Source organism: Erpetoichthys calabaricus, chromosome 4 (assembly GCF_900747795.2).
Source record: "Erpetoichthys calabaricus chromosome 4, fErpCal1.3, whole genome shotgun sequence".
Taxonomy (NCBI): domain Eukaryota; kingdom Metazoa; phylum Chordata; class Cladistia; order Polypteriformes; family Polypteridae; genus Erpetoichthys; species Erpetoichthys calabaricus.
In genome coordinates this window covers 201,785,429-201,804,977 of record NC_041397.2, presented here as the reverse complement: position 1 = coordinate 201,804,977, position 19,549 = coordinate 201,785,429, and the positions used below count along the sequence as shown (strand labels likewise).

Genomic DNA, 19,549 nt, shown 5'->3' with positions numbered 1-19,549 from the left:
CAGGAATCCTTGGCTGTCTGTTTTCTATTACTATAGCATTTATATTATCCTTTTATAATGTTGTTAATGTTAAAGGTATTAAATATGTGATATTGTGGCTAACTCACCATCTACCTAATTGTACAAAGACAATTCATTTGGGAATTTTCAAGCTTCAGTATGCCAAGTGCCATGATACTGCATTACAGCAATCAGTCCACTGGATAAAAATGTTTCCTCATTCGTTCTCACTAATATTAATAAGGTCCAACTTACTTTTTATTAAGAACATCCTTCCTCCTCTTATTTTTAATATGATCTGCCAAATCCTGCTTAAACCAATAGGGGGCCAGAGTCTATACCAGCAGCACTAAGTTCAAAGCAGGATCCAGTCCTTGAGATGTGGCCAGCCATGCACAGAGACAGTTTCTTTCACACCCACAGGAGTTCAATGCATAATCACAAATGAACATATCATCTTAGTGGCTGAAAATAACAACATATATGTTTTTGGCCTAATTTGTCTTTTTGAAGTTTAGTAGTGAAAGCGTGTCTTTGGGATGTGAGAAGAAAAAAAACAGAATAGTCAGAGGAAAAAAAAAACATGCAGACACAAGGAAAATATGCAAAGTCAACACCGATAGTGATCTAAAACAGGATTTAAAGTCAGCACACTACATTAGTGAAGCAGCAGAATTAACCATTGCTCCTTAACACTGTAAAGTTCTTTAATAAATATATGCTATTGTGCCTAACTCACCACCTATATAAAATTGTACTAATAATGGATGACGCAAAATATTACAAGATCCAGTATAGCACTTGACACCATACTATTCTTTTACGGTAAATAATCAGGTCAGTGTATCAAAATGTAATTTCCTCCCTAATTGCAACTTGAGATTAAATTAGTATGATTTATAATTCTGTAAAAAGGGCAGCATAAAAGAGGTTTTCTGCATTCAGCCAAAAATCAAACCCTGTGTAATTTTTGAAGAATAGTATTTTTAAAGTAATTTGTTTCTGTATCCGAATGAACACAATCTGCCATTAGCAGGTTTGAAGTCTGGCTGTAATTGTGGAAAATGTATGTATCTTTTCAATGAAAAGGGTAAGGTTGTTTTAGGGACACTGGTTTCAGAGTCAGTAGAGAAACCGTGAGATTAACTGATGACATCAGGATGAAGACATTGTGTGTGTGTGTGTGTCCTGGGATGCGTGCAAGAACTAAGGGCTCACACTGACAGTTCTACTCTCAGTTCCCTATACACAGTCCAATTTGTTATCAAAGCGATGGGTCAGTGAATGATGCCTTCAGTTTAACAACTGATGTTGTCCTGAAAATCTTGAAAGGCAAAATGTTATGGTCAGAGCCTGAATAAAAGCCAATTTTTGTTTCATCTTAAAACTAAATATTTTTGTCCAATTTTTGGTTTTGAAAAACAATTTAGTGAAAGCTTTATTATGTTTCCAAAGATTACACATTTAGTCTGTTAAAATGACATTTTTGAAGTAACTCTATAGGTTATTCTACCTACCATAATGAAATTTGGTTCTCTTTACTGTATATATCAAATTAACTAATTTAATACGAGTCACCCAAGGCTGCCCTCAAGGAGGAGAGGAGAGGTTAGGAGCGCATGCTGACACAGAGCAATGAGGCACCCACCACATGACAAACTAACTCAGGATGCCAGATTAAGACCTGAGTGCAGACATGCAACAGGCGACACCTCAGCACCACACTAGTTCAGAAGGAATGGAACAGTGTTAGGTTTTTTTATGGTGGCTGGAGTGCCAATTCTACCACCAACCCCCAGGTTTTTCCCTGCAGGTTGGAGGACCTACATGCAGGGCTGGATGCAGATTAACATCATACCCAGGATGGAGTTAAGGGCCTTGCTCAAGGGCCCAATGAAGTAGAGTCACTTTTGGCGTTTACGGGATTTGAAATGGCAAGAGCATCACAATAATACCTACTTTGAGGGTTATGATAAGAAAAACAAAGAAGAAAACCCTGCTCTCCCATTGGTTCTAACTGAATATGCCTTGAAGCCATTTCTGTCACGTGAGTGAATTGTTCACTTATCTGCCAGTCTAATACAAAAAAACATTCTCTTTACCTCTTGTTTATCCCCCTCTCTCACAGACTGTGGCTTCTTCATCTCCCCCTCTACCCCCGACTTTGAACTTAATGGCCTTTGGTTTAGAGAAGGCGTCAAACCCCGTCCCCAGGGTCACTTTTTGCCACTTTCAGGGTCTTTTCCCAGCTAAGAACAACAGTTTGTTTCTTCATAATGTACAGTAAGCAGAATACAACCAATACTTGCTTTATTCTGTTTACGTGAAAGACTAAATACGACCTAATCAACAACTCTTAATACTGAATTATATCATTTATTTCTTGCAGGGGCTAAAATCTTTGGGGAATAAAAAACTAAATAAACTAGATATACACATGGATGCTCATTCTGCATAATCAGCTTCTTAATGTAATCTCAAAATATAAGTTGTGTTTAATACATATTGAAAGTTTCAAAGAAGCAGTGCTTGTCATAGCTTACCATGGGGAAGGTATCAGAACAAAAAATAGTGTATTTTCTAATGATGCCATTTAGTTTCAGTGGTGGCAGCCAGGAGACGTACACTACAGAAGCAGTCGCAGCAGCAGCCTTCACACCTGCTGTGGGGCCAGGAACTGTAAAAGAAAACTTCTATCAGAGATAGATAGATAGATAGATAGATAGATAGATAGATAGATAGATAGATAGATAGATAGATAGATAGATAGATAGATAGATTTTTTTAAAACAAACTTTATTGACAAAAACATCAGTCAACTATACAACAACTTTCACATTATATTGTTATATTATTACACATTATACTATTATAAATACATTTCAATGTTAAATATTTTTGGAAATACAACTGAACCCACAAACTCCCCTAAAAAACAAACTGCGGTTCTTCATTAATACAGTCACATAATATACTATTCACACACCATATGGTTTTAAACTTGTCAAAATTCTTTGTGGATTTGTAAAAATTAAAATCTATCAAAATGCAACTAATGCATAGTTTTTTAAAAAGTACAATTGGATCTTCCAAACCACCCATTACAATATTATATTTTCTTTCCCAAATAGCTAATTTACTTAGATAGATAGATAGATTCCATTACAGGTTTTCTATTATCTTTGTACTATGTGTAGTTTGATAGATTGTGAGTACACTAGTTTTGTATTACAAGGAGAACAGGTTCACAACACTATTGTTGGGATGATGGACATTGCTTTTTCTTGTATTACGTTAGACTTGGCACACAAACCAATCTTGCTGTATTTAATGAAGCGTTTTCAGAAGTGAAAATTATCACAATTTTTGTCACAGTTCTACATTTGACCCTTCATACCGATGAGCCACAACTGCAGTTTTCACTTACCATCTTCTTTGGTGCGAGTGAAAATCTGTTCACTACGAACTCCATCCCCTGCCCGAGTGAAAGCAAGCACTTGAATACTGTAGTTTGTGTACTTCTCCAGACCATCCAGTTCCAGTGATGGTTGTGAAGTTGTCACATTCTTAATTTCACCAAGTTCTGTGCAGAACAGATAGAGGTAAACAAAAAAATCAGATCAGAATCACAAGGTTTTTTGTTGTATTTGGATATAAAACCAAATGGTAGATTACAACTTTATTTATTAAATTTATACATTTGGTAGTAGCTCTCACATTTTTAAGACCCTAGAGAAAAATTTTGTATGTTTAATAACATTTAATATCAACAAAACATAAAACTACAGTACTGTATATTAAACAACACAGGACAACTGAAACTTAAATCAGTTTAGCTTTCTATTATCTATAAGATAAACACTGATTTATCAGCATGATTTAATTTCATAGTGTTTTTGTATAAAGCAACTAAATGCTTTGTAGTTTTAATGTAAAATATGATTGTTAAATAATTTAAAACTCTGCATTTTAAATGATCAATTAACACATATCCATCCATCACAGAATGCAAGGAATCTATTTTTAGGGTTGTAGGAAGACAATTGTGCATTAATGTTCCAAAAAGTATGCGTTTCTTTTCACCAAATTTGTGTGACATGAGCCCCTTGGGTTAAAATCTTGACCCATTTGTTGTGTGCAATTTGCGCATTCTCCTTATGACTGCATGGGTTTTTCTCGCCAAACAGGCAAGTTAAATTCATGGGTGGGGTGTGCTCTGTCCAGAGTTGGTTTCTGTTTTGTGCCTGATACTGCCAGGCTAGGCTCTAGTCTCTGTGACCCTGAACTGGATTGGGCAAGTTAAGTAATGGATGGATGCTGTGCTCTTATCTCATCATGTCTAAACCACTTGTTTTTATACTTTTATGCACCTTTGAAATTATTTCCACCAAGCCTAATTTTTGACATGTACTTCATAAGAGTTAAGTAACATTTGAAATCTACAGAAAAAAACAAAGTGTCACACAGGCATGAGCTCAGAAGAGGTGAAACATTAATTCCTGACGTACTTAGACTTTTGTAAAAATGCACCAGATGCATTCTCTAAAGCTCAGCAAAGTGCAGAATAGGTTTCAGCCAAATTGAATCAATCATTTCATCCATGGCACAAGAACTCACATCAAAAGAGTCTCAGCATTAATGTTCAAAGTGAATGCACCCTCCTCTTGTACAAATGGATTCAGTACATTATTAAACCATCTAGCTAAGACGTCATTCTGCAGCAAAAAAAATGAAAGACAGAACTGCATCTGTCCACATTCAAGAGGATAGTAGTTACTCTAGACTACTCTGTATTTGGTGACACAAAATCCTAACAGTTTTATAGGCTACAGATTTATGTAATTTTAAACTCTTAAAAGTACAACATAATTGTGCAAAAAACAATTGTGTTGTCATAGGAATAGCCACAAAAAATGTTATATTTCATTACTGATTTATTTTAACAAATCATTGCTCTCCAGCACTAGAGAATTCCAGATTTATTGTCTATAAGAATAGCTAAATGCCTTGTTTAATATTTGTAAATGTGAAGAGTATACCAAGAATTCCCATTAATTGCAGTACTAATAATTACAGATTAATTCTACACTAATAATTACACATTACCTCTACACCTTTTAACCTTCTGTTATGAATTTACCACCCCAGTGTTTTGACTTTGTGTTCAGTTACCAAGGATTGGGCTACAGTACAGTATGGTAGATCGGATTATTCCAATCTTATCATACATGAGAAAAAAAAAATATGAAAGATTTTACAGCATGCAGTAGAAATAAACAAATACAGAAAAGTGTGTAAATTGCTAGAAAAGAACACTTCTGCCATCTAGTGGTTTAATTTCTGAAATGACATACATACTGTATACACAACACACACACATATACATAATAAATATGTCAGAACACAGACAACAGCAAATAAAAACAAACAAGGGCATAATGACAAGACTGAACAGGAGTTGTAAAAGAGAGAGTGGACAAAATTCATACAAGCAGACCAGAACAAAAAGAAAGGCAGAGTCAAAAATTCTTAAATGCACAAGCAAAATACTGTAACTAACAAAAATGTCATAGCAGAGATAGAGGTGAAAATCTAAAACTGAGTAGTGGCTAAAACCAGATGTGAATATCCACAGAAAAGTGTGTTGTAGATACAATCTCTGAGCAACAGGGGACAATTCTTAGAAAAAAAGAGTGTGAAGACATAAGTAACATGTCTAGCAAAAGGAAAAAGAAATATGGTATTGCTGCCATGGCTGAATCTCATATTATGTTGCAAATGGCCATGGGCATGCCGAATTGAATAGAAAAAAGCAGGAAAGGCTTAGGTGAACATGGCATAACATAAAATAGATTTTTTACTTTAAATGTAAACTTTCCAACCTGCATTAGCTTGCAGTCACAACTCGTGTTATAATAGTTGATTTGGAGTAAAATTACATTTCAGGGCAACTATGTTGAGATGCAGCTGAAGACAAATACGTTAACATTGCACTTACTAACAGCCATCCCCACATTTGCTATCCACTGTAGAGTATATTATGACAGTACAGAACAGACAATCCATTTTACATGAAGAAGTAATATTTTAAAATCAAGGTCTATAATGAAACTTAGAATTCTTTTACTTGTACCCCAAGTAATTACTTCTAATTACTTATTTCTGGTAACCTTAATTTATAGCTATAAATTTATAAACTAAATACTGAAGGTGTCTTTCTGTATTATGTCTTAAGTCTGATAAGGATACAGTCAAAAATTCAAATCCCATGATTTGGATTCCAGCTTCTTATCTTAGATGTTTATAGCTATCATACAATAAAATACATACCTCCATCTGGAAGATTTGCCCAGTATATAACTCTATAACCCTGCAGAATGCCATTAAGAGCCTCCTTTGGTGGCACAGACCACGACAATGAAATGGTTTCCGAGGATGTGGCTGAAGCTACCACGTTTTCAGGTGGACGACTTGGAACTTTAAAGAAAATCAAAAAGATAACATTAAATAAGTATAGAATTAACATGTATGTAAATAGAATTTCAATATTAACAAACTGTTAATAAATGTAATAAATGACAAAGTCCAGAAGCTACTTCCATCTATTTATAAAATAGTATTTGTGTGTAATCATGCAAGATCAACATAGCAGAGATGTCAAGTAGACCTTTAGTACAAGATATGAAGTATGCTATCTTCTTTTTTTTTTTCTTTGAACATATTGATGCCTGTTGGGTGTACTTAAATATTGTATAACCATGTTCTTTTAAACTTGAACAGCTACCATTAACCTTAAGAGTGGTATAATAAACATAATTGAATAAAAATTATGTATTATCACACAAGACTGACTTGTGTCTTGGGCATTGCAGTAAAAAAATCAAAAACATAACATAAATAAAATATATTACAGCAATACTGCATTTAGATTTTTACTATTTAATAATACCTAGCTTCTGTCGAGAATAGATATGATTGGTGAACTTTGCAAAAATGTTTCTTATTGCAAATATGCTGACATTGCTGGTGACCTTATTCACCAAATTGTCCCCTGAAAGTTCGCAGTGCTGCCCCATGATGCTCTGCAAGGCCAGCATTACATCACAGAGCTGTAGCAGCCATTTTGGATGTGAATGCCACTGTTCAATCTGTGCTGCCTGTTTGATTTGTGTCACGCATGTACAGAACTTTCATACATGCACACTGCAAGCGCACCCCACATAAAACTTTACTCTGCTGCCTGATCTACTTTGTGCATGTATGAGTAATTTACAGCATATAAACATATTTGTGATATCACTATCTGATTGTTGCTCAAGCTGGATTTATACTTTGCATGTGTTAAAATAAATAAATAACTTGAGGTATTTTCATTTGAGGAGCACATTAACTGGTGATAATGGGAATATTATGAAAATATTTTGCTGTTCTGGACAGTTTCATTGCATGTTGTGTCTTCACTGCTGAATTAGGCATGTTCTGCTCTTCGCTAAGTAGTGCAGATCAGGAAGTGACAGGGACGGCACCCCTGAGTATATAACGCTGATCTGTTACATCGCAGATTCTGTGGGCGTTAGATAGTTGTTGTAATAGGAGCTATCAAGACATGGACATAGATAAAGTTCTCAAAGTATTCAGAGCATAATTTTATCTCAGAGAGGCACAGTGGTCAGCACTACTGCTTCATAGCTCAAGTCACATTTTTAAGCACAATAATTGGTCCAGCATAGTCGGCAAATGCTTTCCTAGCCCTCAGAGACACTTAAACATCCACTGCACCATTTAAAATCCACACAAGACTAGTTCAGTTTCCCCTCCCTGACTGACTTCAGTGTATTTTCCTACACTTGAGGTAAAGGTAATTCAACAGGGCTCACTCATCCCTAATCAAGAACTTGCTGGGCTTATTTGCAGTGGCAGTCAAATGGAAGATTGCTCAGTATTCAGACAGCCAAGGAAGTAAGGGTACCAGTCATGAATTTAATAGAATCTCAACCCCATATAGCTTGTTGTGGTATAAAAAGCCAGAATATTTTCACTTTTTGTACATTTGTAAAAAAGTGAAATGCACACAAAGCTTACCAGGAATTCAAAATGTGCTTCTTCATCTGGCCATCTTCATACATTGGTGAAGATCTTTTATTTTTTAAGAAGTGAAGAATACGAGAAAAGGTTTGCCTCCTGATTTACCATTTTTATAGGGCAGATCTTGCAAATATGGACTTCCTATTCATACAAGGGACCAAACCAATCAAACTAAAGTAGCTGGTTGCTACTATGACTGTTGTCTGGGGAGAGACAGCAATTACTGTACCATAACAGGGTCACATATTGAGTTATCATTTTGTGGAAATATGGATGAAAGTGAATTAAAAATCTTCCAGAATAGCATGATGCAGAATTAACACTCGACAGTATTGTGAGGACGAGAAATTAAAGTTTGCAGGTTTTGAAAAGGTGCAGAAATGAAAAAACAGTGTCTTGTATAGCTCAAGTTGGAAGTGTGAAAATAGGGAATGATGTGTCAGAACCTCATATACAGGTGCTGGCCATAAAATTAGAATATCATGACAAAGTTGATTTATTTCAGTAATTCCATTCAAAAAGTGAAACTTGTATATTAGATTCATTCATTACACACAGACTGATGTATTTCAAATGTTTATTTCTTTTAATTTTGATGATTATAACTGACAACTAATGAAAGTCCCAAATTCAGTATCTCGGTAAATTAGAATATCAATTAAGACCAATGCAAAAAAAGGATTTTTTAGAAATGTTGGCCAACTGAAAGGTATGAACATTAAAAGTACGAGCATGTACAGCACTCAATATTTAGTTGGGGCTCCTTTGGCCTGGATTACTGCAGCAATGCGGCGTGGCATGAAGTCGATCAGTCTGTGGCACTGCTCAGGTGTTATGAGAGCCCATGTTGCTCTGATAGTGGCCTTCAGCTCTTCTGAATTGTTGGGTCTGGCGTATTGCATCTTCCTCTTCACAATACCCCATAGATTTTCTATGGGGTTAAGGTCAGGCGAGTTTGCTGGCCAATCAAGAACAGGGATACCATGGTCCTTAAACCAGGTACTGGTAGCTTTGGCACTGTGTGCAGGTGCCAGGTCCTGTTGGAAAATGAAATCTGCATCTCCATAAAGTTCGTCAGCAGCAGGAAGCATGAAGTGCTCTAAAACTTCCTGGTAGACAGCCGCGTTGACCTTGGACCTCAGAAAACACAATGGACCAACACCAGCAGATGACATGGCACCCCAAACCATCACTGACTGTGGAAACTTTACACTGGACCTCACGCAACGTGGATTCTGTGCCTCTCCTCTCTTCCTCCAGACTCTGGGACCTTGATTTCCAAAGGAAATGCAAAATTTACTTTCATCAGAGAACATAACTTTGGACCACTCTGCAGCAGTCCAAAGGTGAGACGCTTCTGACGCTGTCTCTTGTTCGAGAGTGGCTTGACACAAGGAATGCGACAGCTGAAACCCATGTCTTGCATACGTCTGTGCGTGGTGGTTCTTGAAGCACTGACTCCAGCTGCAATCCACTCTTTGTGAATCTCCCTCACATTTTTGAATGGGTTTTGTTTCACAATCCTCTCTAGGGTGCGGTTATCCCTATTGCTTGTACACTTTTTTCTACCACATCTTGTCCTTCCCTTCGCCTCTCTATTAATGTGCTTGGACACAGCTCTGTGAACAGCCAGCCTCTTTAGCAATGACCTTTTGTGTCTTGCCCTCCTTGTGCAAGGTGTCAATGGTCGTCTTTTGGACAACTGTCAAGTCAGCAGTCTTCCCCATGATTGTGTAGCCTACAGAACTAGACTGAGAGACCATTTATTTAAAGGCTTTTGCAGGTGTTTTGAGTTAATTAGCTGATTAGAGTGTGGCACCAGGTGTCTTCAATATTGAAACTTTTCACAATATTCTAATTTTCCAAGATACTGAATTGGGACATTCATTAGTTGTCAGTTATAATCATCAAAATTAAAAGAAATAAACATTTGAAATACATCAGTCTGTGTGTAATGAATGAATCTAATATACAAGTTTCACTTTTTGAATGGAATTACTGAAATAAATCAACTTTGTCATGATATGTATTCTAATTTTATGACCAGCACCTGTAGCCCCAAGTAAGAACTCCATTTTAAAAGATGTGTTGTAAAAAAAATTAAGTAAAATGTGCCTTACATACTGTAGAAACAGGAGCTTCATAAACTTTACAACAACAAAACAAAAAAAAAAGTTAACACATTTTTCCACAAACTAATGTAAGTAATTTCTGAGTGCAGGTTATTTGTGAGACATTGTCATTGATAGGGTCACCCAGAAAGTGTCGAAACCTTGTACTTTCCACTGTACCAAAAATTAATATATAACATTCATATTGCTCATTAATAAAGAAATAAGGGAGGGTATTCAAAACGAGAAAAGAATATTCAGAAAATGTAAATATAAAGATTTTTTTAAATATAAAACTGGTCATTCATTATTCTAAAAACATACGTATTTTTAACACCCTTCTTTAGACCTGTTACATTCAGGTAAGCTGGTCAATAGATTTGATGGAAAATCTCATTTTCATACCTCCAGAAGTTTTTTTTTGTGTTTTTTAACATATTTTTGTCAAATGATTCCTACTAACATGCCCTATCCTACTGAAATGGCTATTTGATCACCATCGGTAAAAATTAAGGAGAATCATTTACAATATACTACTTAAGGTGACAGGTACTAATTTTGAGACCTTTTACTTTCATTTTAAACAATTCTAGATCAAGTGCTCAAAACCTAAGTATGTAAAAAAAATTTGCATATTTCTTAAATTCTAGAATTAAACTGTATATTGAATAATTTTTCAGTAATGTATGGCATTTTTCAATATGTATTTTGCAAAGATTTTGAGATTTTATTTTTTATTTTGTTGAGCAACTTTGTAATATGTGAATCGTGCAATATTGTATGTTTGCATCTAAGAAAGAAACAAAGAAACATTATGTCTCTCATAATTTAACATTTAACAATGAAATCAAACTCAGTTGCCCTCAGTTATAGGCTCTTTACTATAATGAATACTGCAAATACCAAGATTCTAATAATGACTCTGCAAAGAAAAGAAAAAAAAAGGGGGAACATATAGTAAATGTCATAACACAAATGCTAAGTTTTAGAAAACCTCATAATAATCAAACAATTTAAAAAAATATATATATTCCTTTTATTAAAAAGAAATTAGTTTTAAAAAAATCTTAAAAAATTAATCACTGCACAGTTAGCGTCTTTTCTAAATATCTTTTGATTGAGAGCAGAGCAAGCAGTGTCTCATGTTCAGCACTGTACATGGCATTCAAAAAATACCTAATATGATAATTACTACAAGATCATTCATTTTGTAAACAATACAAAAATCCATGTACTCTCTTTTTAAATTTATGTTGCCCCATCATCATTAAAAATTCTGTATCCCACCTAATTAAGGGAAAATTATACCAATTTATGCTGCATTTTAAACTGCTGCAGTTTATTAAAATTGCCAGTAGAAGTCATATTTGAGATAAAACAACAGTGTTTAAATACATATGTACATTATACATTTTGAAAAAATATTTAAAAAAAAAATTAATTAAGCCTTTAGAGGGCACTGATGTCACATTTTTTTTGCTAAAATCTGCATTGATCATTTTGAAAGTGAACATTAAAACTACTTGTTTTTTTTCTACTTTAAATGTGCAATAAATATCAATCAATTAGTATATGAAGGATTTTAATGTAGAATTATAAATCAAGAGAAACAATCGAGAAATAAAATCAACCATCAAACCTTTGTGCAGTTTTAAACACACAGCACCACAATTAGAATTCAGTGTGACACATTGCTTAATTATGATATCAAAGGTTTCAGAGGTTTTGATTGTGGAGCATGTGTATTTTTATTTATATTTTAAGGTTCTGTTCCTTTTGTAAGGTAAAATCCATTCAAGACAAGCTTCCTTGAGACAACAAGTAAGTAAATCATCAATATTAATCATGCCAATAGCAGGTGTGGCACCAGCACAGGGTCCAGGTAGGCCCCTGCCTACCCACGTTATTAATTGGCCCACCATGTTTTGCAGCTTAGTTTTTTATTTTTTATTTATTTATTTTTAACTAATGACAATTGGCCTATACTGCATACAGCATAACATGCATCCCCCCTTGATTTAAATATCAACTAATTAAAACCTTCATAACAAAATCACTAATGTTACTGTTAATTTAACTCTTAAAAAGCATTTGGAAACATGAACATATATCATACAGCTACCATAGTGATTTTGGTAATTCCGCAATGACAGGTAAAAACCCTTCTGCTACCTGTGCTTACTTTAGTAGGTTTGCTACCATCTACAACTACTCCATCGCCAAAAGATGAAGGACCAGCCTAGGCCACAGATTTGCCTGATATTCACAAACCACCAACTCAGTTGGTACTAAAGTTTGTAAAGTGGGCACATTTGTGTTTCATTAATGCAAGAACGATATACACTGTCAGACATGATCAAAACACACAAATTACAAACAATGCTGTTTTATGAAGATACTGGTTCAAATTATAAGAGATATAATTTGGGGATTTGTGCCTTGCTATGGACTGGTAACTTAGACATATCATCAAAAGGTAGGCAGTGAATTTACAGTATTTTCATCATTTGTAAATTGGTTTAAATTAGTGTTAACAAAAATCTTTCAAACTAGACATGCAAAAATAACTGATGTTGGTATAAGATAACTTCTAAAATTTTTTTTTTTTTTTTACTTAATGTTGTCACTCACGTGCGCATGGGAGGCAGCTAAAGGGCTTGAGTAAGGGCAGTTCCAAATCAGACCAGGATGTGGCAGAGTGCACTTACTCTTTTTCTCCCTTTCCTGCAGACCACTCATGGAAGATTCCACCTGGCCCTCTTGACGTCACATCCGGGTCCGAGCCTATGGAAGAAGACCTTGCCGGCTCCGGCCCCTGGGATGTCATGTCCAGGCTCGAGCCTATGGCTGAAGACCCCAATGAGCCTGAGCCCTTTGATCTCACTTCCTGTCTTCCCCTTTAAAAGCCTCCACCTTTTCCCTATTCCCTCAGTTCTGTTTTAGACTCGATTTTGTGCACATCAGTGCAGTTATACATTTTGCAACTTTGCAGCCAGGATACCAATATACGGGTGCCTGCCCCAAACCTTTTTTTTGACTCTTATGTCTGGTTTTTGCGACAATGTATATTTAAAAATAACATTAGGCCCACTCGTGACAAATTTAGGCCCACCCTTTTATGAAATCCTGGCACTGCTTCTAGCCAATAGCTATTGAATGAAGTTAAATTTCCCTTTTTTCTAGTCTGTTGCAATAAGAAAACACACTTTTTACTATCCAAGTGAACACCTTCATCATGTAATTTAACATCAAAAACACACTGTACTCGGCTGTTGCTTCAGATAATGAAATTTTCATTTTTAAAGAAAGTAGCATTCTCTAAGCTGAAAAAAAAACAAACATAATGTGGCAGAAAAAGTTATTTATGGCTTGTGTCCACCAAGATTATGAACTCTGTTGCTGAAATATGCTCTGTTTTCTAGTCTTCAGAAAAAAGTAATACTGATAACCACAGAATAATTTTTCAGTACATGTCAGAGTGCATGGTTTTGTGTCACAACTTGTGTACTGAAGTGGAAGAAGAAATGTGCAGTTAGGTTTAATTATGGTATTTAAACTGAACTGTTTGCATGAACAGATTGTCACAGTCTAGAACTCTTTTTGGATATCCAAGTTGAACTCCAGATACCTCGAAACATATTCTCTCTTTACAGGAAAGAACCAAAAGTTAAAAGAACAGAAAAACCTCAGTACGAGAGTTGGAAGCACCTTGTAGCATAGCCCACCTATTAAGATAAAAGCCTACCAAATGAGGACCCTGTCTCTTCTGGCCATGTGATATGGAGAATCAATAAAAGAAGGAGTCGGACTGAGATGAATCAGTTAACTTTTGGTTAGAAGACATCTGGTCAGTGCAGAGTGTAAATTAAAGGGGCCCTATTCATGAAATTAAGCAAGACCACTGCACTTCCAAAATATTAATTGCTAAGAGGAGAAAAGAGTAACTGCTAACCTAAAGAGACTAATTACATCCTTTATAAAATATACTGAAATTATTATGACCCAAATGACTGTTTCATTTGATACTTGGAACGGTTGATTTTTTTCCAGTAAAATATAGAAAATATACTTTTGAGTTAATTTGTGTTCTGGCTGGCTTAGCAAAAGGCAGTTACCATGGACTGCATAAAGTGTCAGCAGAAGGAGGTAGGCCAATGGGTCACGTTAGGGGTAAGGGTGTGGGTGTGCAGGTCAGCACGCATAGCGATATTTTATAATGTTATCAAGATGATTCAAAGTTGGTTCATTCAAAGCTGATTTAAAATAACTACAAGATGCCGTAATGATATATAACACTATAGTTAGATATGTCTCATAAAATGAATTTCAATAAATGTCTACCAACAACAATCAGTAATAGTTAACAATTGTTTTTACTCACTCGAACATGGTGTCCTCTGTTGTTCTCTTGCTACCATCTTCTGAACAAAAGCTGCTCAGTATATATTACAGAAAAAGTTTTACTTCATTCTGTTACATTTTGGCTTGGATATGTCTCATAAGTTGCAGTTTTTTCCCCTTCATTTCCTCACTAATTTTTTATAATGCATGCAAATGAAATGCTGCAAACAGGACATAATTCTGAATGGTTAATTGGTATTGCAAACCTGCAATGCAGGTGATATAATGGCTTTTTAAAAAACATTATCAGTTTATTTCAAAGCTATTATCTCACACTGTACAGTTACATTCCTAGACTAAACTTGTGTCCAAAACCATCTCATCTCATTTTCCTCACTGGGGTCATAGTGTATGCAAAATATAAAATTACAAAATACGAAAGTGATAATCAAAAGAGCCAAGCTTCCCTTGTATACAGTTTCATTTTACATGCAAGTCTGCAATCTCAAAACTTACTGAAAGAATTTTTTTTTTTTAGTTAATAAGGTCTTTTTGGGGAGCAAAAGGAAAGAAACACTGCTCCTTATGGGTTTAGCAATGCCATATGCCCTTGTGCTGATCCAACAGAGTGTAACTTCAGTCCAGCTGCAAGGCTGCAGATTATTAGATGGAAATATAGGGAAGATAAATGTTTTTCTTTATATTAAGCAATATTCTTCCTGGCTCAATAGTGTGGATTTAACTTCTCACTTAATGGTATAGTTTTTCACTTTTACATAAATTGTTGGAACATTACCAATGTTAGGCTAAAAGTAGGCCAGGTGGCTCCTCAGGTTCTGCAGTCCATGGAAGTCACAATATTAGAATGGAACTGCTCCCTTTAAATTAAAAGTGGACTTAGACCATTAGATAAATTTGTTGGTTCGTTTGTTACCACAATATTAAAATTTGGAAGGTGGTTCCATATAGAATTTAAGTCATTTTTGTCTTTACAAATACCCAGTAGCACTTAAGATCAAACACTATTTATTGGTTGCTAATGTTGGGATTTATGAGCTTTTTAATAAAACATACTCTTTTTCAATAAACATCTGAAAGCAGATACAACTGGACTTTGACCTGGACGTACCTGCTTGATGTACATATATAATGCAAAATTGACTGACTCATTCACTCATTCATTTACTCATGAACAAAAAAACTGTGTCCTGTTTAGTTAAAAAACTGACATTTGGCAGGATGGTATATCTGTACAATGCTTAAAACATTAAGTTTATTCCATGGATCACATAAATGTGCTGCCTGTAAAAGTCAGTGCTGTATGTAATACTATCCATATTACTAACCGAGAATGGTAAACCGGATGGCATGGACGCAGGTACACGGCGATGGGACCATGAGACGTACTGCGCAGGCGCGTACAGCTCAACTAACGGAAATAGCAAATAAAACAACCGCCATATTGTGAGTGGCACTACTGCGGAGTGAAGTTAGAAATAATGTGCTGCTTGGGATTGTACAAACCGATGAACGCTTTACACCAAATTCAAACACAATACAGCTCAACGATACACACACGAGCCCACCTGGATAAGATCAATGAACGCAGGCGCCTACAACAAGTGTCAGAAACTGCGGAAGCAAAGCAGGCACGGGTTAAGACACTACGGGGTCCGCAAATGTCCACAAAGATAGTACGGAATATATAAGAGCACACCGATCAAAAAAAAATCAATCGTGTAAATTAAAAGCACATGGTACACACAAATCATGTGGTCTCAGCGCTGAGGGAAGGCGGAGTACAGCACGGAGGACTGATAGCGGGGTATTGATTTCATGCGGTAATAGGGGGGGCGTTGAAGAGGGTGCTAGAAAGTTGTGTGTGGGGTTAGAAAGTCAGCGATTGTTCAGGTAAAACTTTTGTGACACTTTGTCATGTCAGTCATAATTGAAAAAATACCAGGACAAATTGAAGTCTGAAGATACACATGCAGACAAAGGTACACAATATGAAAGCAATAAAATTCGAAAGTATTGTGGCGTCCCACCCAGGTTGAGGGCTTTTTGGTTTTAAGTGCGTCCACTATTAATGAACATTCATTAGGATTAATGAATATCATTTGCTGTCATTGTCATTCACTTAACTTCCCTGAAGAAACAACTGGCAATACAACTAATGAGTTTACACGTTGTTGTCAAAGGGGTCAGGTTAGACTGCCTCCTTTAGATGAATATCTTGAATATCTACGGATGTTTCTAAACTAACAATGTACCCGAAAGTAAAAACATTATGGACTGCATTAGATCCTACAATAGTTCATTTGCTTTTGCATCAACCGGGGTAAATATCAGGCCAACAGCTGGCAATGGCCCATACTGCTTCTACGTATGTGGACAAATATTACATCGGATTGGAACAGTGCACCCTGAGCCAAATCACAAACGCAAATATGCACAGATCTACGTGTTAGATCCAGATGACACACTCTATCAACGATTTTACTACAAATGTTGTGTATAAAGAAGTATTCCAATAGATCCTTCTAATGTGCCATGCCATGGGTTCTTTACTTCCTTTGTTCATCATCTACACCTTTACAATTCGATATATCTCATACATTCATCAATGTATTTCGGGTTACCCAACCCCGGGGGTAGGCAAGTGAAGCGAGCAGGGGGCAGAGCCCCCTTGTAAGTTAAAATAAGCAATTATTCAGTGTATACTGCGTTTGAGCTAAACCCTCCAAAATGTTGTAATGGTATAAGATTACACATTAAAGTGTTACAGTCAAATATGACTGGAAGCTCACTTTTACAGGATCTGCTATAGGGTAAAATTATATTTATACCTAAAATTCCCCTTATTCCTACTAATTACCTGTTTGAATTAAAAAAAGAATATAGTTTCCTCTGAAACTATGTTTTATAATGACCATCAACAAAAGCCAAGGCATTAGGAAAAGCAAGAATTGATCTACAGCAGGAATATTTTACAATTTTATGTGGCATTAGTAACCATGAGAAGCAGTGGTAGCACTGCTGCCTCGCATTAAGGAGACCAAGGTCCACATCCTGGGTCTTCCCTGCATTTGCATTTTTCCATGTGTCTGTGTGGGTTTTCTTGGGCTGCTCTGGTTTCCTCCTACAGTCCAAAGACATGGAGGTTAGGTGGATTGGTGATGCTAAATTGGCTGTGGTGTGTATGTGTTCATCCTGCAATTGGCTGGTGCCTTGTTCAGAGATTGTTCCTGCCTTTTTGTGATGATGTGGGTTCAATCCATGCTCCCATCGTCCTTACGGGAGCCCTTGAACCCTGCACCGTCGGTAATGTCACCGATGAGATTGGCAGTGAGGCATAACAATGGAACAAGGGGACGGTGTAAAAGTTTCAAGTGCTTTTATTAAAAACAAATCAAAACAAAACAGTGTCCAAATAAATAGTGCAATGCATCACAGTTTCAATAAATAAATAATCCAGTAAAATTGAAACGTGGTAAAAGTGGAGGTTAAAATCCAATTGAAAAACACTTTAAAAAAACAATGAGGTTAAAACTATGGCATGAAGCAGTCTCTTTAAAATATCCAAAGCACGGTGCCTTCTTTCTACCTTTTCTACATGGCGGCTCCCCTGCTTCTCCCATCGGGCATCGCAACAGGAGAGTCGCCTACCTGCAAGTATAGATGCCTTCCACTCTGGTCCAGTAGCCCTCCGATCCCTGGCTACGTCGGGCTCCAATCCGGACTGAGACTTGGGTTATTTCCCCAGCGGCCAGGGCACTCATGCTGGGGCTAAACCAGCCCAAAGCCTCCTCGACTGCTGCTGCCTTACGACGGCCAGTCGTCATCGTCACCAGTCACTCCAGCTCCTTGATCACTCAGCTGGAGCAACTGCTTCCTTCAGCCCCACCGAGTGTTGGCCAAATACTCTTCGGTAGGGGCTCACCTCCCAGCTGCCTGCCTTCTCTCAATCAAGCCTGCTTTCTCTCGTTCGCTCGCTCTCCTTCCCTCTCACTCACACCGGCTCTCTCTCCTTGCTGCTTCTTGCCTCCTTCTTCCAAGCAACCTCTATCTCTCCTCATTTTTTCCATTCTCCCCTGCTAGCCGCCTCGCGCTTCTATATATTACGAGGACATGGATCAGCTGCGGCAATCAGCAGCTCCCGGGAACAATTACGGATGCGGACGATTTCTCACCTGTGCACTTAAGTGAGAATCTCCCGCATCACAAATTCCCCGAGAACCACTCGGTCACACACTACCATGCCCCCTTGCTAAGCCGTGAGTGCGGCGATTATTTATTTAAAACTGGCCCTTTTGACATGAGCTGTGGACCCGCTATACCACACTTGTGCCCTGTGCTTGCTGGATTAGATTCCATCTTCCCTGTGAGCTTGCTCAGGATTAAGTGGGTTTAGAAAATGGTACGGTATGTTCAAGCGTAAGCTGTTCCAGTAAACTAATAATATTAGTCCTTGGGAGGAAAAAATTGTATATAGAAAAGTTCAGTTACTTACACAGCATTTCTAGTACATTCAATTAGCCCTTGGCACTATAGCCTAGGCCCATTGTCTTAGTAAATTACACAGCTAGTTGAGGTATAATTGTTCATGCTGTGTCAGAGATCATTGCGCTTATTGTTTGGAGCCAAGTTCAAGAAAGTGCTCATTGTCAAGGGGTAGTGCCACCACAAGTGTGAAGGAGTGAAGATATGTAATTATTTGTTAGGCAGAACTTTATACAGACAGATTTGTTTATTTTGCTTTTGTATTGTATTATATGTTGATATTATTGTATTATTCTGCATTGTATCTATTGCTGAAGAAAGATTTCACTGACCTTGACTTTGCCAACAATGCTGTGATCTTTGCAGAGTCAATAGAGGCTCTGGTTGGGGCTCTCTCAAGAGACTGAGAGGGGAGTCTGAGTGTATGGGCTTGTGAATGTCATGGATAAAAACCAAGATCTAGGCCTTTAATGACCTCTTGCGCACTGCCATCGGCAGTGTGTCTGTCT

The 19,549-nt window shown here is 36.8% G+C and overlaps 1 protein-coding gene across 1 annotated transcript in view; it reads right to left on the bottom strand.

Moving 5' to 3' along the window:
• dscamb (Down syndrome cell adhesion molecule b) overlaps positions 1-19,549 on the bottom strand; it is a 681,084-nt gene that overhangs the window by 102,274 nt on the left and 559,261 nt on the right. The window contains exons 18-20 of the mRNA XM_028800187.2: positions 6,331-6,477; positions 3,428-3,583; positions 2,544-2,677 (exon numbers count right to left, since the gene is read on the bottom strand). Coding sequence (XP_028656020.1) covers positions 2,544-2,677; positions 3,428-3,583; positions 6,331-6,477 — 437 coding nt within the window. The remainder of the gene's footprint in view (positions 1-2,543; positions 2,678-3,427; positions 3,584-6,330; positions 6,478-19,549) is intronic.